A 21,171-nucleotide genomic window follows, 5' to 3' on the forward strand; every position below is an offset into this window, starting at 1 on the left:
GACACAAAGTCCTATCAGCTGACAAAACCTTAAAATGAAATGGAAAATTAAATTAACTTCAGCCAACTAAATATATTCAGCAGGTTCAGGTTTAAGTCAGGTCTGCTTTTGTCACATTAGCTATGATTTTCGGAAGACTGGAATATATTTAACATAATATCCATGCTTTGTGGCCATGCTTTTTTAACTCTCAATTTGCCATTCTAGTTCCCTTATCTGTTACTAGATTATGTTGATTAGGCTGGTGGCAACATTCATGTTTACAATTTTGCCTAAAACACAGAGCCTTCCATGAACAACACAGGCAAAGATAAAATAATAAATTAACTTTCACTCCTTTTTTTCAATTTTCTCTCTTCCTTACAAAGATAGGCATATTTCTAGTAATAGTTTTAAAGCTGTGAAAAGGCTTTATTATATATTTTATTACAGAACTAGAAAATTTCAAAAAATAACTGTGTGGAACCACAAATAATTAAAAAGAAACATAATAATAACCCCATAAAAAAGCATTCTGGCGCCTGTTAGAATTTTTCCTCAAATTACAAAATGTAGCTCTCCACGCTTTCCAATGATTGTTACGTTAGCCATGAATTTCTATTTCAGCTGAATATACTTTGATACAATTTTCCTTCTTAAGACATGGTCATGGCTCATTTTTTCTTCAATAGTTCTGTCATTTCAGGAACAACCTGCAAATTAAAAAAAAAAAGTTATTAGCAACTTGAGTCTTCATTGTGATATGGTCACAGCTCCTTAAGAAGTAAAAAAAGGCCAAAAGAAACAATGTGAATCTCTACAGAGGTACAAAGTGCCCCCTTCTCTCCCCCACCCAGGAACTCCCGGTTCACCCAGTCTCTCTTCCCATCCATGGGGAAACTATAAACCTTGGGAGGGAAAGGTCACCTGGGACACATGGCTGGTAGGGCCAAAGCCCACTCATGGCCTAGGAGCCTTTCTGACACAACCCCAAACCTCAGAAAGGCACCACAGAAAATAGGAAGTCCAACTTTTCTCTATGCTGAGAATAGTGTATATATATATATTTTTTAACATCTTTATTGGGGTATAATTGCTTTACAATGGTGTGTTAGTTTCTGCTTTATAACAAAGTGAATCAGTTATACATATACATATGTTCCCATATCTCTTCCCTCTTGCGTCTCCCTCCCTCCTTATCCCACCCCTCCAGGCGGTCACAAAGCACCGAGCTGATCTCCCTGTGCTATGCAGCGGCTTCCCACTAGCTATCTACCTTATGTTTGTTAGTGTATATACATCCATGCCTCTCTCTCGCCCTGTCACAGCTCACCCTTCCCCCTCCCCATATCCTCAAGTCCGTTCTCCAGTAGGTCTGTAATGAGGTGGATAGACCTAGAGTCTGTCATACAGAGTGAAGTAAGTCAGAAAGAGAAAGACAAATACTGTATGCTAACACATATATATGGAATTTAAGAAAAAAAAAATGTCATGAAGAACCTAGGGGTAAGACAGGAATAAAGACACAGACCAAATAGTGTATATTTTTTACCTTCGTGTTTTCTAGCATTCTTCCTTCCCTCACTGCATTCCTGCCCTTCCTTCCAAGTCCACACCAGAGTCTCTTGCTTAGTCATGACTCCTGTCAACCTCCTCTAGTACTTGTTTTCTCATTGTTCATTCATTCATTCATCATTCATTTAACAAACACTGTGGCTGTTGTTCCTCAGCATATGTTACTATCTTCTGGCACATAAAAATGAGCTGCATGCTGAACATTACCCATCATCACTCTTTATTAAAATCAAGGCCTTGTGCTGATGCAGTGGCTGGTCAGCAGACACAGTAAGAAACCACAGTGAGGGAAACTGACCGAGTTGGCTCCCACCTTAAAAAGGATTAATTACTAACCCTTGGTCTTGGCGGTTTAGTGGCTGCAACTGGAGCTTTTGGTGTGGAGCTGCTTTGTAACAGCCTGGACAACAGAGGAGGGCTACATGTGGGGACTGCAGGGGAATGTCACACAGAGCCCACCTGAAAACTAGCTGAGCCACTCATGTAAAATATCAATTACTCAGTCTTCCAAGGGGCTGTCGACTGCCCTAGCTCACAAAGATCCCAGCTGAACTCACCACTGATGAATATAGCCTCTCAATTATTTAAGAGAGCTACATTTCCATTAGGTGGAAATAATGTGTTCGTACAAAATTTATTAAGGAAATTGTTGACATGTTGTTCCTTCCGAATGTCACTTTGTCTCCAGACTATTAAAAGGCCCATGTTTACCATGGAGCCAGGAGGCATTAGCTCAGGGGCAGCATTAAGTGCTGGCACCACTTCTCCCAGCTTTTCTCAGTGGAGAGACCATGAGCTTATGCCAGTCATACAGATGACATGCTAAATGAGCTTCATGTGGGACCTACGTGTTTCATGAAAAATAGGCTAGAGCCCAACTTCTTTTAAATAAAACATTAATTTGGTTTAGAACACAGTTTTTAAAAACCTTACAGAATGTCCCCCTGCCACGGTCCCCAAAAAAGAGTCGAAGGGTCTTTCTCTCTCCATCCTCTACATCCTTTTTATTAGATCAACCTCAGACTTTCCAAGCATACCACACAATGCCTTAGTTAGGAAAAAGAACATGTCAACTCAGTTTACTGAGTATCTAATGGTCTTAGCACACTGAAACATCTGGATTCTTATTTTTATTCTATTTTAGATACTGCAGAGGCAGTTCCCTATTCAGTAAGACCAAATGAGAGTGAATTTATGTTTAAAATACGATAATCTACTGATATAAATCACAGCACAACTATATTTCACTCATTTACCTAGTATTTCCTCAGGATAAGCACTATGGGAGATAAAGAAGTTCAGGCCTGATTCCTGGCCATGAGGAGTTCCACTCACTATTTGGAGAGAAGAGCCAGAGGCCTATGAACAACCCAATTAGAAATGTGCTCATCTTCCACTGTAATGTAAGAGGATGAGAAGAATGGCACTAAAAGCTCCAAATTCAGGAGTCCTGAGGAAAGTTGAGACTGGTGCAGACTAAGAAAAATCAGGACATTACCATGGAGAAGAAAAAGATACTGAGCAAAAAAATAAGGAGGCAAACAGATAAACATTGCAGGTTCCAGAGACCGTAAAGGGATTAGAATGACTCCAGTGAATGACTATGCTGGGAAGAGGTGAAAAAGGTTTAAAAAGACAGGAGATACACCAAGTCTAATCAATGGGAACACAATAGTCTCTCCAACGGAGATGGACAACTGGATATCCACACATACAAAAGAATGATGTTGGATTGGACCTTCACCTCACACCATATACAAAAATTAATTCAACATGGATCCACAACCTAATTATAAGAGCGAAAACCATAAGACTCTTGGATCATGACAACAGATTCTTAGATATGATATCCAAAACATAAGCAACAAAAGAAAAAAAATAGATGAACTGGCCTTTATCAAAATTAAAACCTTTTGTCATCAAAGGACATTATCAAGAAAGTGAAAAGACAACCTACAAAATGGGAGAAAATATTTAGAAATCATATGTCTGACAAGGGTTTAACATCCAGAATATATGAAGAAATGTTACAACAAAAAGACAAACAATTCAATTAAAAAACGGACAAAGGACTTGGATAAACATTTCTCTAAAGAAGATATACAAATGGCCAAAAAGCACACATGAAAAATGCTCAATATCACTGGTCATCAGAAAAATGCAAATCAAAACCACAATGAGATACCACTTCACAACCATTATTAGGATGGCTATAATAAAACACAATAACAAGTGTCAGCCAGTGTATGGAGAAACTGGGGCCCTTGTATATTATTTGGTAGGAATGTAAAATGAGGCAGCCACTTTGTAAAACAGTCTGACAGTTCTTCAAAATGTTAAACATACAGTATAAAGTAAACCAGCAATTCCATTCCTAGATATATATCCAAACAAGATGAATCAGTGCACAAAAACTCATACATGAATGCTCATGGCAGCATTATTTACAACAGACAAAACATGGAAACAACTCAAAAGTCTATCAACTGATGAATGGATAAACAGATTGTGGCATATCCATATGATGGCTATTACTTGGCAATAAAAAGGAATAAAGTGCTGATACATGCTAGAATATGGTGAACCTTTAAAACATTATGCTAAGAATCCAGCCACAAAAGACCATATTACATGATTCTATACCCAAGACTGGCAAATCTACAGAGACACAAAGTAGATTAGCTGTTGCCAGGGGCTGGGGAGAATGTGAATAGGGAGTGGCTGCTAATGGGTATGGGGTTTCCGCTCAGTTTGATGAAGATGTTCCAGAATTAGACAGTAGTGATGGCTGCATAACTCTGTGAATATACTAAAAAAAAAAACCCCACTGAACTGTACATTTTAAAAGTGTAAATTTTACAGTATATGAATTACATCTCAGTAAAGCTATTATATTAAGAAGAAAACAAAGACCCCAAACTACCAGTCAGGTGGTGCCCTCTGCCCTATCACTCTAACTCTGATTATGATATTTACCATTTATTAAGCACCTGCTATGTAAATGTATGGTAGGAAATACAAACAGGTAGGCTAATAGTTAACATAGACTATACTAGGTGCAGTATAATCTCATTTAATTCTCATTACAAGGTAGTATAATATTTATATTATCTATGAGAAAGCTTATATTCAGAGAGATTAAATAACTTGGCTAAGATAATTTAATTAGTATGTGCCCAAGACAGAATATGAAACAAAGCTCATAATTACCATACCATGTTATTTGTCATATGAAGAAAAAAAAAAAACTTGTCCTAACTCATATGATTGTTGAAGGGTAAAGTGAAAGGATGAATATAAGAAAATAAAATGTTATGCATATACATTTTTACTCCAGACATGATGAAATTTGGTGGACACAGTATCCCTTAGAGAATTATTAGTCTAACAGCTATATACACTTGTTATGTGTGATACAGTTTGAAATTTTTAATTTTTAAACAAAAATTTGATCTAAAAAAGCCCTTTTTATACAGCTATTATTTGACTTATGTTATTTTAAGATCATAATCCCAAATAGATAATAATTTTCATTCATCATTTGCATACTTGTATTTTTCAAGTTGTTATACCTTTAAATATTTGATTTTTAAAGAGAGGGTGGCTCCAGTGAGAAGTATATTCACTGAGCCACCCTGTCTCTTCTTCTGTCAGAATTACTATAATATTCATCTGGAATCATTCTGATTTCAACTGAGAAAACAATTTGATTTCTATCTAGTTCTGCCTTGGCTGCTAGTCTGTCAAAGATGTGGTTCTATTTACTGCAACTTATCTAAGGTACAGGAGTAGCGGTGAACCACCCAGCTGTGGTACCTGATGAGCTGGAAAGGCAGAGTGATGAGAAAACGAACAGAATCAGGAGCCTGGCTTAGTTGTGCCAATAACTTGCTGAGCAGCTTCTCCAAATCACATCTCTCTGGGACACAGACAACTTAAGAAGAACACACCCTGCATGTTACTCATATATTAATAAATGGGAGGCTGCAACTCAAGCAGAATTTTTAGTATCTTCTTTACTAGTTTTTCCCCAAACTGCATTTTTAAGGACTGATTTTCTCACTTTGTATTAATCAAAGGCATATATAACTGTACTTCAGAACTTCTGAGCTGCATGAGATAGACACTACCGTAATTCTAGCTAAAGGCAAATAAAAATTATGTCTTACTCCAAATAGTCTCCCTATAGTCAAATGTGGACTTCTTAAGGGATGGAAGATGATACTCCAAGCAAATGGCAGCCAAAAGAAAGTGTAGCTACACTCATATCAGACAAAAAGACTTCAAGACAAAAAAATTAACAAGAGACAAACTGGACAATGTATAATGAAAAAGGGGACAGCTCATAAGAAGACACAACTTATTAACATATATGCACCTAACAGAGGAGCACCAAAATATATAGAACAACTATTAACAGACCTACAGGGAGAAATTGACAGCAACACAGTAATAGTAGGAGATCCTACTTACATCAACCAATAGATAATTCAGACAGAAAGTCAATAAGGAAAGAGCAGCCTTAAATGAAACGTCAGATCTGATTTGATAGATTTGTACAGAACAGGCCATCCAAATGCAGCAGAATACACATTCTTCTCAAGTGCACATGGAGTTTTCTCAAGGATAGACCATATGCTGGAACACAAAACAACTCTCAATACATTTAAGAAGACTGAAATCATATCAAGCATCTTTTCTGATCATAATGGTATGAATCTAGAAATCAACTACAAGAAGAAAGAAAGAAAAAAATCATAAAAATGTGGAGAATGAACAACATGCTACTGAACAACTGTTGGGCCAATGAGGAAATCAAAGGAGAAATAAAAAATTACCTGAACACAAAAGAAAATGAAAATATGACATACCCAAATCTATGGGATGGAGCAAAAGCAGTACTGAGAGGGAAGCTTATAGCAACACAGGCCTACTTCAAGAAACAAGAAAAATCTCAAATAAACAATCTACCCTCACACCTAAAGGAACCAGAAAAAGAACAAACAAAGCCCAAAGTCAGTAGAAGGAAGGAAATAATAAAGATCAGAGCAGAAATAAATGAAATAGAGACTAAAATATGATAGAGAAGATCAGTGAAACTAAGAGCTGATTATTTGAAAAGATAAACAAAATTGACAAACTATTAGCTAGACTCACCAAGAAAAAAAGAAGGCTCTGATAAATAAAATGAACAAAAGAGGAGAAATAACAATGGGTACCACAGAAATACAAAGGATTATAAGAGAATATTATGAACATATGCTAACAAACTGGACAGCCTAGAAGAAATGGACAAATTCTTAGAATCATACTACTTTTCAAGACTAAATCATGAAAAATAGAGAAAGTGAATAGACCAGTCACTAGTACAGAGACCGAAACAGTAATAAAAAGCTCCCCAGAAAACAAAAGTTCAGAACCAGATGGCCTCACAGGTGAATTCTACTAAATATTCAAAGAAGATTTAATACCCACCCTCCTCAAACTATTCCAAAAAACTGAAGAGGGAACGTTTCCTAACTCATTTTATGAGGCCAACATCATCCTGATACCAAACCCAGACACAGAAAACACAAAAAAAGAAAATTACAGACCAATCTCTCTGATGAATATAGATGAAAAAATCCTCAACAAAGTATTAACAAACCAAATACAACAATACATTAGAAGGATAACACACCATGATCAAGTGAGACTTATTCCAGGAATGCAAGGATGGTTCAACATCTGCAAATCAATTAACGTGACACACAACATTAACAAAATGAAGGACAAAAACCATATGATCATCTCAACAGATGCAGAAAAAGCACTTGACAAGATTCAACATCCATTTATGGTAAAATCTCTCAATAAAGTGGATGCAGAAAGAATGTACTTCAACATAATAAAGGTCATATGTATCAAACCCACTAACATCACACTCAGTGGTGAAAAACCAAGTTATCCCTCTAAAATCAGGAACAAGACAAGGATGCCCACTCTCACCACTCTTATTCAACATAGTACTGGAAGTCCTAGCCAGAGCATTTAGGCAAGAAAAAGAAATAAAAGGCATCCAAATTGGGAAGGAAGAAGTAAAAATGTCACTATTTGTGGATGACATAATTTGATATATAGAAAACCCTAAAGATTCCACCAAAAAACTATTAGAAGTAATAAATGAATACAGCAAAGCTTCAGGGTACAAAATCAACACACAAAAATCTGCTGCGTTTCTACATACTGCCAATGAACTAGCAGAGAGAAATTAAGACAACAATCCTGTTTACAATCACAACAAAAAGTATAAAATACCCAGTAATATATTTAACCAAGGAAGTGAAATACCTGTACAATGAAAACTGTAAGACATTGTTGAAAGAAACTGAAGAAGACATAAATAAATGAAAAGATATTCCATGCTCAGAGACTGGAAGAATTAACACTGTTAAAATGTTGATACTGCCCAAAGCAATCTACAGATTCAATGCAATCCCTATCAAAATCCCAAGGACATTTTTCACAGAAATAGAACAAAAAATTCTAAAGTTTACATGGAACATAAAAGCCCCCCCAAAACAAAAGCAATCCTGAGGAAAAAGAACAAAGCTGGAGGTATCCCATGTTCTGATTTCAAACTATATAACAAAGCCATAGTAATCAAAACAGCATGGTATTGGCACAAAAACAGATACACAGATCAGTGGAAGAGAATAGAGAGCCCAGAAATAAACCCACACATATATAGAAAATTAATTTATAATGAAGGAACAAAGAACATACAATGGAGAAAGAATAGTCTCTTCAATAAATGGTGCTGGGAAAACTGGACAGCCACAGGCAAAAAAATGAAAATAGACCATGCCCCACACAAAAATCAATTCAAAATGGATCAAAGACTTGAATGTAAGACCTGAAACCATAGTAGTACTCCTAGAAGAAAACATAGGCAGTATGCTCTTTGATATTAGTCCTAGCAACATCTTTCCAGATATGTCTCCTCAGGCAAGGCAAACAAAAGCAAAAAATAAACAAATGGCAAACTAAAAAGTTTCTGCATGACAAAGGAAATCATTGATAAAATGGAAAGACAACCTATGAAACAAGAGAAGATATCTGCAAATCATATATCCAATAAGGGGTTAATATCCAAAATATGTAAAGCACTCATACACCTCAACAACAACAAAACAAAACACCCTCATTAAAGAATGGGCAGAGGAGCTGAATAGACATTTTTCCAAGGAAGACATATGGATGGCCAATAGGCACATGAAAAGATGTTCAACATCACTAATTATTAGGGACTTGCAAATCAAAACCTCATTTCTGTTAGAATGACTATTATCAAAAAGGCAAGAAATAACAAGTGTTGGTGAGGAAGTGGAGAAAAGGGAACCCTCCTGCACTGCTGGTGGGAATGTAAATTGGTGCAGCCACTATGGAAAAAAGCATGGAGATTCCCCCAAAAATTAAGAATAGAACTACCACATGAACCAGCTATCCCACTCCTGGGTATTTATCCGAAGAATACAAAAACACTAACTTGAAAAGATATACCGGTATTTCAAATGACCCATATACAAGGACCTACTGCACTGCACAGGGAACTCTGCTCAATGTTATGTGGCAGACTGGATGGGAGGGAACTTTGGGGGAGAATGGATACATGTATATGTATGGCTGAGTTGCTTTGCTGTGCACCTGAAACTATCACAACATTGTTAATCGGCTATACTCCAATATAAAACAAAAAGTTTTTAAAAATTTTAAAAAAAGAAAAGATATATGGGGACTCCTGAGTTCACTGCAGTATATTTACAACAGCCAAGATAGGGAAACAACCTAAGTGGCCATCAAACAGTGAATGGATAAAGAAGATGTGCTGTATACATATACAATGGGATACTATTCATCCATAAAAAAGATGAAATCTTGCCATTTATGACAACATGGATGGACCTTGATGGTATTATGCTAAGGAAATAAATCAGAAGGAGAAAGACAATTTCACTCATGTGGAATATACCACCCCCCACCAAAACAAAGTAAATGAACACACCAAATAAAAACAAACACATAGAATCAGAGAACAGAATAGTGGTTACCAGAGGGGAAGGGCTTGGGGGAGGGTGCAATGAGTAAAGGGGATCAACGGTATGGTGATAGGTGGAAACTAAATTTTTGGTAGTCAGCATGCTGTAGGGTATACAGAAGTAGAAATATGAAACTTATATAAACTTATATAATTACTGAAACTTATATAATGTTATAAAACTATGTTATCTCAATAAAAAAATTTTTCAAAAAATTTTTAAAAGTGCGCTTCTTAAAACACCAAAAATAGCTTGAGAATCTCAGGTTGGAAATCAGCTGACTGGATGATCTTTGAGGTCCCTTTCCACTTTTACTGTCCTAGGACTCTGAATGAAATATCTCTTTGATCATGTGCATGCGCACAAACACGCACACACATATACAATATAGATACATACACTCTCTCATGTTAATGCACAATGTGTGGGACACCACTGCATCTATCATTGCTACAAAGATAGCAATGATATCCTGCCTTGAGGCAGGAGCATCTTTGTAGCAATAATAGATGCAATGGTGTCCCACACAGTATGAACATGACAAATTTCTGACTGTCTAACACTTCATTCTTTTATCCGGTAAGCCCCGCATGTAAGTAGCAATACATAGTACACAAGCAGACAGAATAACATAACTTAAAATAAACAAAATTACTTATAGATTTACTCAAATATTCTCGAGGAAAAATAAAAGGTAACTACAGTAGATGCCTGTCTGCAAACATATCAACATGATACATGGTTAAGGTTCAGAAAGTGTTTGCTTTCATTTTTAAATTAAAAGGTCTTTATCCCTTTATCTGTATCTCACTGGAACTAAATGCTTTCTACTTGAACAAAGGTATTATTATACAGAAATACAAAAACATTTATCTTTTTCATACTAACTTTTCCTCCCACTGGGATATCTTGGTCAAATGACTGCCACTACTGTTTGTTCTTACATAGTTGGGCCAGGTCACAGGAGCAGCTAACCTACCTAAACCCTAAATTTCAGATACAGAACCCCAGGATCACAGAAGAGGGGGTGTATTTTTCCCATGCAATATACAGGCTCTTTTGGGAGCGGGGAGGTTCCATGGGGAAAGCTGCCCTATGCTGACCCAGGACAATAGCCCCAATTATAGTCTCTCCATGAAGTCTGGACCATTACTGAATAATTCTGAGCATTTGAAGGGCCCATCTTTCACTGAGCATGAACACACACTTCAAAATACAGATGTGCTCTCAAAGTGTACTCATTAGTTCATCTGGATCATAAACAGTGCTGGAGAAGCCATGGTAATGGGCCAATCCTCTTGCTGGGGAGACCACCCCTGGCTCTGTTCTCAGGTTGCAGCCTCTCCATTAAGGCCCACAGTAGCTCATTATACTTCTATGTGAGGGGTTCCTCACTCCAGTAAACCCAGGGTTGGATGCTACTTTCAGAGCCTCAATTCCCGCATGAGTGATTTCTGCACAAGGTGACCTGGAAGCCAGTAGACAGGCCCTGAGGGACAAAAAGAGGCCAGGCTATGCATAAGCTATGACCTTTAAATGTGGCCAAATGAATATCAGGTGCTCAACAATATCACTAAACTAATTCTCTCACAGAGAGGGCAAATACAGGGGTGGTAGCAGGGTAGAAGGAACACTCAAAAAAACGAAGAGTGCGAGGAGTGGGAAATAAGTGTCCTTCTCTACAGCTGTCACTGTTAGGAAGGCCTGTGACTCTCAAACACAGCAAGCAGAGCATACTTGCTGAGTAGATAAAGTGGACTTGAGTGCCCACTCATCCCATGAAAAGCTATAGCATCACTAGTAAATCTCTGAATGAGGGGTTATGATGTGAATTTCTTTAAGGTACCTGCCAAATATGGTTCTAGGTTATAATTACTTGAGTCATTTCACACTGTATACTAACTTGGCATATGAGATGCCAAGAGCCATGTGGATATTTGAAAGACAATATGGACTTCTTAAAGGGAAAGTTATAATGCTCTATATAAACATCATATATTAAGCAGAACAACTCTTCACTTTAAGTAGTTCAAAACTGCGTATATTAATATATACATACACAGACAGACACAGATACACAAACACACAATGTTTTCCTATAATAGCTTCCTCCCTGACCAACTCCTGGAGGTTGTTGGATGACAACCTAGATAACAGCCATCACTCTCAAGGCCAACTTACCTTAAATAAATCTGCAACTATTCCATAATCTGCCACTTGAAAAATTGGAGCTTCTGGGTCTTTGTTAATAGCCACAATTGTCTGTGAAACAAAAAGAGAGTTTGGCCTTTATAAGAAAACATACCACACAGGTTGATGGTTCTATTCTAACTTCCCTAACAAATTTGTATTCTTAAAAATGTCTACCATATAAGATTAGTTTGATTAATGTATGCCAATATTGTAAGTTTAGAAATTTCTGGATTGGAACATAACAAGATTATCTCCCACCCCCACCACTAGCCCACTGCAGTATTAAAAAGGTTTTAAATCATTATTTTTTAAAGTTATTTTTTTACTTATAAAAATAAATGTTTTAGGTAAGTAACAAATCAGAGGAGAGGATTCTGGGAAGACAGCCAACTAGGAAGCACTGGGAATCTGTCTCCTCACGTACACTACAACTGAACTGGCAGAATCTTTCTAATGTAACCATTTTGGAACTTTGGAATCTATTAAAGGTTTGCAACTTCCAGGGGAAGACTTGCATGGTAAACTGTAGCTCTTAGCAAAATAGTTGCTACCCACCCCCCAACTCCCAGCCCTAGTGGCAGGTAGCTGTGCACATGTTCCTGGGGCAGCTTTCACACAGCTTACAGGAGCCAGAGTGGGCAAAAAGGACCCTGTTCTCCAAATATTGAGGATCTGTGCTTTGATCATGGAATGCTGCTTCTGATCACAAAGGTGCAAAGAGGACAGTGGCTACTGCTGTTGTACCTTAACCATCATTGTTCACGCCTTCCCCCTCCCGTCAAAGTTATTTCCAGGAGATTTAAAGGATCAGTGCTCTTCATTTTTCTCTTTTTCCCCTTTTGGGAGCCAGACATTAAAGCCTAGGACATGGAAAAGCAAATGCATATCAGGAGAAAACTACAAAGTGACCACACAGGCCCAGGGAAAGGCACAGGCTCTGAAAAGACCCAAGAAGACAGTAAGTTTATACCTCAGGTAAATATGTGGCACAGAGACAGCCTACAACGATCAAAAAAACAAGAACAATAATAAGCAAAAACAATAACCAAAAACCCAGCAAACCTGGGGAAAAAGGAGAACCTGATTTCCAGATACCACATTATTAGATTCAAGCGTCCAGTTTTCAACAAAAAAAATCACAAAGCATACAAAGAAACAAAAAAGTATGGCCTATTCAAAGGAAAAAAAAAAATCAACAGAAACTGTTCCTGAAAAAGACCTGATGGCAGATCTACTAGACAAAGACTTTAAAACAGTCATCTTACAGATGCTAAAAGAACTAAAGGAAGATGAGGAGAAGGTCAAGAAAACAATGTGTGAACAAAATGGAAATAGTGATAAAGAGAAAACCCAAAAAGAAACCAAAAAGACATTCTGGAACTGAAAAGTACAAAAACTGAAATGAAAAATTCACTAGAGGGATCCAAAGGCAGACTTGAACGTGCAGGAGAATGAATCAGCAAATTTGAAGACAGGATGATGGAAATTAACAAGCTTGAAGAACAGAAAGAAAAAAAGATTTAAGAAAAGTGAACAGAGCCTAAGGCACCTGTGGACCACCATTAAGAGGACCAAAATACCTATGGTGGGAGTCCCAGAAAGAGAAGAGAGAGAACAGGGCAGAGAGAATATTTAAAGAAATAATTTGATTAGAGATATGAATAGAAACAGCCAAGAAACTCAAAAAACTTCAAGTAAGATGAATTCAGAGATCCACACCAAGACACAAAATCACACTTTCAAAAGCTGAAGATAAAAAGAGAATCTTGAAATCAGAAAGAGAGAATTGATTTGCTACACACAAGGAATCCTCAATAAGACTATCAGCAGATTTTCCATCACAAACTTTGGAGGCCAGAAGGTAGTGAGCTGATATATTCAAAGTGCTAAAAGAAAAAAACTGTCGACCAATAATCCTATATCCATCAAGACTGTCCCTCCAGTGACTTTTGCAGAAATTGAAAAACTCATCCTAAAATTCATATGGACTCTCAAGGGACCCTAAATAGGACCAATGAAATAGAAGAGGGAGCCCAGGAATAAACCCTCACACATATGGTCAAATGATTTTTGACAAGGGTGTCAAGATCATTCAATGGGGAAAGGATAGCCTTTTCAAAAATGGTGTTGGGAAAACTGGATATCCACATACAAATAAATGAAGTTTGTCCCTTACCTAACACTATATACAAAAACTAACTCAAAGCAGATCAAAGATTTAAACACTAGACCTAAAACTACAAAACTCTAAGATGAAAAACATACGGCAAAAGCTGAATGACGTTGGTTTTGGCAATGATTTCTTGGATATGACATCAAAGGTATACGCAATTAAAAAACAGACAAATTGAATTTCATGGAAATTTAAAAATTTTGTGGATCCAAAGGCACTATCAACAGAGTAAAAAGGTAACCCAGAGAATGGGAGAAAATATTTCAAATCATATATCTGATAACGGATTTTTTTAAATTAATTAATTAATTAATTTGTTTTTGGCTGTGTTGGGTCTTCATTGCTGCATGTGGGCTTTCTCTAGTTGTGGCGAGCAGGGGCTACTCTTCGCTGTGGAGCACGGGCTTCTCATTGCAGTGGCCTCTCTTGTTGCAGAGCATGGGCTCTAGGCGCACAGGCTTCAGTAGTTGTGGCTCACGGGCTCTAGAGCGCAGGCTCAGTAGTTGTGGCACACGGGCTTAGTTGCTCCGTGGCCTGTGGGAGCTTCCCGGACCAAGGCTCGAACCCGTGTCCCCTGCATTGGCAGGCAGATGCTTAACCACTGCGTCACCAAGGAAGTCCCATGATAAAGGATTAATATACAGAATATATTCAAAAACCTACTAAACTCAACAACAAAAAAACCAAACTACCCGATTCAAAAATTGGGTGAATGACTTCCATAGCCACTTCTCCAAAGAAGATATACAAATGGCCAATAAGCACATGAAAAAATGCTCAACATCACTGATCATTAGGGAAATGCAAGTCACAACTACAATAAGATACTACCTCAGATCCATCAGGATGGCTACTATCAAAAAAACAGACAAATGCTGACAAGGGTGTGGAAAAATTGGAACCCGTATGCATTGTTGGTGGGAATGTAAAATGGTACAGTTGCTGTGGAAAACATTATGGTGGTCCCTCAAAAAATTAAAAATAGAATTACCATATGATCCAGCAATTCCACTTCTGGATGCATACCCAAAAGAATTAAAAACAGGGCCTTGAAAACATATTTGTACACCCATGTTCATAGCACCCTTACTCACAAAGGCTAAAACTTGGAAGCAACCCGAGTATCCATAGATGGACGAATGGATAACCAAAATGTGGTGCATACATACAATGGAATATTATTAGCCTAAAAATGAAGGAAATTCTGACACATGCTGCATGGATTAACCTTGAGGACATTATGCTAAGTGAAATAAGCCAGTCAGAGAAAGAGAAATACCAAATGATGATTCTACTTAAAAGATGTACTTAGAATAGTCAAAATCATGGAGACAAAAAAAATAGAACTGTGGTCACCAGGATCTGGAGAGTGTGGGGGGAGACTGGGACGTTACTGTTTAATGGGTATGGAGTTTCAGTTTTACAAGACGAAAAGAGTTCTGGAGTTGGATAGTGGTGATGGGTGCACAACATTATGAATGTATTTAATACCACTGACAGTGGGTACACATCTAATTTTATACTTAAAAATGGTTAAGATGGTAAATTTTTTGTGTATTTTACCATGCAAAAAATATTAAGTGCAGTGTACTAAAAAATTTGAATTTTCTGTATATAAATTATACCTCAATAATCTGACTTAAACCAAACAAACCAAATATAACTGGAAAGTTTGGCCGTTCATCGAAAAATTTTAGATATACTGAATGAAAACCATGGATGAAAAATTAACTAACTTATTTTATATTTGGAGTGCTTTATTCAATAAGACAGAAGTCTACTTTATAAAATCATCATGAGATACATATTAGAGTCAATCCTCAGCTTATTTCACTTATAAAATGATCAGTATTTTCTATCTCCTATTAACAAGTATATATATTTAAACTTGTGACTATAAATGTTAGATTTCAACTTTAAACAAGTAACAAATCCATATCCTAATTCCTAATCCATATCCTAATCCTAATAGGCTTTGTAGCTCACTATTTATCCTCCATGTACTGCATTCAATTTAATATTTTAAAATTACTATTCTGGGTCTATGTGAGAATACAAAATTTAACTATCTAGTCAGCCTGTTAAGATGAACTTTAAAACAAAAAAGTTTAAGTCTGTATGTATGCAGCAAATATAAATAAATGTAATAAAGCAAGTAAATTACGACATCTCCTACAAAAACTACCACAAGTTCTTCTTATCCCCTATAAAATTTTTAAGTGTAAAAGGTTATAATGACAGATCAGTAACAGATTAAGGAGAAATAGTCACTAAAAAAGGTGTTATGTTTACACAATTATTCGATTAACAACAGACTTATTTATAAGTTACAAATAGTTTGGTATTCCTCACAGATGCTTCTAACACCATTGCAATTAAAGTAAAATTAGAGTTTTGACTCTAACATGCTGTTATTTTAATAAAAAGATCATAATAATGTGAATCTCTAGAAGAAAAATTAAGTACTTCCCTGCCTATTACACCATCTCATGAAAACAGCTGGAACACCTTTTTAAAGTATTTTGATATAGTCTGACTTAAAATACAGGCTACATGACATTATGTGTAACTCCCCTAGAGGGGCCCTGAGGCGGAATATTCCAGAATATCTGAAACTGGCACACACTGTAGTCCAGGTAACTAGTGATCCAGAGAAACATGCCATATATATTAAAGTATGGTCAGAGACGATAAACGAGGGTTTCAATATGAGCCTCAAATCCAAAGTCACAAGGACAAACATTTTGAATCACAGGCATTGATTTGCATCGAGGTGTTTCTCTTCTGGGAATATGTAGCCTGCTTCACAGCTACTAGCAGAGATTTATTAAATTAACGATGGTTAATGATTTTCCTGGAGGCCACCTAGTCAAACGTCTGACAGTTTAATCATCTGAAAGCTTTTTCATCCCACTATATAAAAGTTATTTTTAAAGTAAGAGCACGTAACTGTGGAAAAGGAAACACTATAGTATTTAAGAAAAAAGATTTGGGCTGTTCACAGTTTTTCAGATTACTAAAAGAATATTCCTGAATTATCAACTGTAAATAACTATGATAAAATCTTACTTGCACCTTAGAGCTCTTTTAATATGTCCCTATAAATGCATGTTCTTCTTCCTTACAGACCTTTTAAAGCACAGACTGTATTCAACCATATTAATATGTATACAGTTCCATCAAATTTCATATTCTTTCAACTAGACCACAATGCTAACTACAGCTTATATGCAATGCAACCATCAGATTTAAACCAATCACTTAATATTCCATTTTAGAGCTTAACCAAAATTACAACCTAAGACTGCTGTGTCTCCCACACAAGACAGTGATGGCAGGGACTATGTCTTTTTCATTTGAGCATCTCCAGCATCTAGTACAAAGTACACATGTTTCATAAATATTTGTTGATGGCATGGAGAGACAAATTCTTGGCTCAAGTTTATTCTTATGGATTGTTCCCCAACACTGGTCTCCTTACTTCAATTATTCTTTTTGCTTTGACTATCTAGTCCAGTTCTCCCAATCCAGCCCTGTTGGCATGTAATGAGAACTTTCACCAAGATCGTCTAGGCAGGTAGAGTCTTTTATTTTAGAGAAGCAGAATTCTAGATATGTCTGAACTGGCCCAGCTAAAAGTATTTTTTAAGGTTGCTGGTGTTGGAGTGGTTTTTTCCTCTAATGCAGCAATAACATTTTCCCCATTGGCACTGCTGTTTTCAGAGCTCAGTAAAGAAACCTGCCATCCAACTGTGAAATCTGACTGATTTGGGGCCAATTCATTTAGAGGTTACAAGGAGGTAGTGCATGCATCTTTTCAAGTTAGAAGTTAAACCTATTAAAAGTTTTATTACCTTTTATATCAAACTTCCATCTGAATGGATAAAAGCAGGAGTGTCAGAGGCATCTCTGACTTCATGAAAGACTAAGTTCATAATTCAAACTGTGCATTGTTATGCATGAATTAATGTGTCATATTCTGAAATATATGTTCACAGAGTCATCACACATAGAGTCCAAGTAGCAAGTTAAAATCAAGTGTTTCCTCTATACACTGTATTTCTGACAATTACTGAGGTTTTGAGACACTCCAATCCAAAACATGTCAGTCGCAATTTAGTAACAACCCAAGAAGAGGGGACTTGCTGAGGTATGAGGGTGGAACCATTAGGGGACTAGGGTGAAGCAGAGAGAGAATCAGGCATCAGATCCTCATAAACTAGATAAGTCAGAACCTCATCAAGTTGTTTTCACCCCACATTTTCTATCCATAGATTGTCAGAGCTGAAAGGGATCTTAGAGATCATCACCCAACACCTGCATTTGGCAGACACAGAACTGAGGTACCAATAGGACATGTCACGTGGTAAGTTGGCAGTGGAGCTGGGATTCAGGTTCACACCTCTTTCCATGACATAGCACTGCCTCTCCTACCAATGGTACATCTTCAGGCAGGGTACAGTAGCTTATTTATCTTTCAGTTCCTAGATTTGTGTTCATGTGAATGGTTCCACTATACACACTATAACTACATAGAAACATACCAGTCAAACCCAAGTTTTAAAATATGAAAACTTTTCCTCTTAGCATCTTTATTGTTGTGTAGTTACCTTGCTGTCTTTCATCCCAGCTAAATGTTGGATGGCTCCAGATATTCCTACAGCAATATAAAGTTCCTGAAACAAAAGAGACCATATCATTAGTATGTATTTATATATTATACCTTCCAAAGTATTTGCTAATTAGCAACTCGAGTCTTACACCAAAAGTATTTTAAATAGAATAGATGCAATATGTATTACTTAAATTATGCTTTCCTCCTTCTCTGATCTCCCTAACCCATAGTCCTCATTTTCCTCTGAATTCCTATAGTAGTGGTGGTATAATAATAAATACATGGATAATGAGAGTTATTGAGCATTAACTATGTGTCAACCACTGTGCTAAGCATTTTACATCAACTGTTTCACTTAATCTCACAATTTCCTGTGAGGTAGCACTTTTTTGTCTATGCTACTCATTTGGATAACCACACTTCAACTCATCACTCTGTATGTAACCATTCACAATACACACACATTGTATATAAACATATAGACACATACACTTACACATATTAAAATATATTTTGACTTAATTGTTTGCCTTCTCATGGATATTTGTGGAAGTGGTAATTAGGGTATATTTATTAAGCTTCATATTTAGAAAAATCAAAAATACAAATCAGTCTCAAGAGTCATACACACACACACAATCTCCTTAACTAAAAAATAACAAATTTCTCAAAGGCATAGAATGAACCTTTGTATTTCTAACGCCTAATAAATGGGTCACCACACTGTAGTTTCTAAGTAAATGTTGATGATATTTGCATCTCTTCCTACCCCTCTGCCCCCACTAATTACAAAGGGAATGATGACTTACTGCTGCTCTCTGTCCCTTTATCTAAAAATTTTAAAGTATCCATGTTTGACAAGTAAAATTCACTATCATCATGGAAAACTGACTTAATAAGTGCTTAATTAAAAGAGCTTAGCTGCTCTATTCTGTCTAGTAGGGATAATTAAAGCTTCAACTGAAAAGCTTTTCCCACACATAAACTGAACTAACAAGTCCTGGCTTGGGTAGGGGGTGCACCTACCATGTAACCAAAATAACACTACAGTTTTGTCACAAATGACAGTAAAGTTTCTCCTCAATATGAATAACATGGAAGGCATTGAAGGTGGCTCTGTCACACTCAGTTTTATTACAGGGCAGATACTTCGAAGTCAGTGACAGTGTCAGGTGGTCCCACTTTGTTTTCTGTACTGCTCATAATCTTATTTATGAGCATTGGAGCTTTTTAAAAAAGCTCTCCAGCATTGGACCTTTCTTAAAAAGCTCCCCACGATGCTCTAATGTATAGCTAGAGCTGAGGCCCAGTAAAACAGATGATCCTCAGCTCTTGTGCAGCTTGAAACCTGTAACTCGACACAGCACACTGACAGCATATCTCTGGGTCTCATCTTTAAAGGCATAAAGTGTCCATTGCTTCTAGAGCAGTGAGATACACTGTGTACCCCGGAAAGGACACAACCTAGCCCCCATTGTGAGTTAATCATCTAAAAATCTAAAATGAGCTGGGCTTGTTTTCTGATTCAACTTGCTCTATAGTTAACCATCAAAAGCCTGAAGATAAGAAAGAGCAATTTGGCCTAAAGAGACTGTGTCTTAGGGTGGAGGGTATACTGCAGAAAGTAAAATGTATGGGTGAGGATAAAAAGCAATCCCATGCTCCATGATTCTATCTTAAACATAATCCAATGTGTCAATTATGATCATACACAGCTGGACAATACAATAAGGCCCTGTCATTATACTGTCTTACCAGACATGGACACTCACATGAGTAATAAACAAGCACCACTATTTTCCATTGACGATTTTACAGGTAACTTCAATTGATAATTTTAGCATCATTTCAGTTTATTCTGACTAGCATTTCTTTCAAGAAAGAACATTCATTAAATTATTAATCAAAGTATACTTACTAAATCCTACATTCAGGAAAACCAGACCAAAAAGTTCTAATGTAAAGATTTTTAAAGTAAGATATTTAGACAGACACTGTCTTACTAACCACTCTTTTAAGTATATTCTCAAAGCAAGTATTGGGAAGGATCAATAGTTCTGTAAATGAGTCTTTCTGACATATATGTCTTCATTAAAATTCAGCCAGTTTGGGCTTCCCTGGTGGTGCAGTGGTTGAGAATCTGCCTGCCACTGCAGGGGACATGGGTTCGAGCCCTGGTCTGGGAAGATCCCACATGCCGCAGAGCAACTGGGCCCGTGAGCCACAACTACTGAGCCTGCGCATCTGGAGCCTGTGCTCCGCAACGAGAGGCCCGTGCACCGCGATGAAGAGTGGCCCCCACTCACCTCAACTAGAGAAAGCCCTCGCACAGAAACGAAGACCCAACACAGCCAAAAATAAAATAAATAAATAAATTTATTTTTTAAAAAAGAAAATTCAGCCAGTTTTAAAAGCTGCTCCATTTGCATTATAAAATGCTAATAAAAAATGCTGATTCACTCTGGCACTACACATCAACATAAATATGATATAAATGAAATTTACTTTAAACCCCCTGAGAAATGAATACTGTTGGCTTTATCCATAAATGTCACTAA

At 36.9% G+C, this 21,171-nt stretch overlaps 1 protein-coding gene across 1 annotated transcript in view; it reads right to left on the reverse strand.

The window, feature by feature from the left end:
• Nucleotides 1-387: 387 nt before the first annotated feature.
• The window catches only part of ETFA (electron transfer flavoprotein subunit alpha), an 85,483-nt gene continuing 64,699 nt past the window's right edge, over nucleotides 388-21,171 (reverse strand). The window contains exons 10-12 of the mRNA XM_004276349.4: nucleotides 18,609-18,674; nucleotides 11,814-11,894; nucleotides 388-692 (exon numbers count right to left, since the gene is read on the reverse strand). Of these exons, the coding sequence (XP_004276397.1) occupies nucleotides 654-692; nucleotides 11,814-11,894; nucleotides 18,609-18,674 (186 nt within the window). The 3' untranslated portion in view covers nucleotides 388-653. The remainder of the gene's footprint in view (nucleotides 693-11,813; nucleotides 11,895-18,608; nucleotides 18,675-21,171) is intronic.

This window comes from Orcinus orca, chromosome 2, assembly GCF_937001465.1.
Source record: "Orcinus orca chromosome 2, mOrcOrc1.1, whole genome shotgun sequence".
In the NCBI taxonomy this organism is placed as follows: Eukaryota; Metazoa; Chordata; class Mammalia; order Artiodactyla; family Delphinidae; genus Orcinus; species Orcinus orca.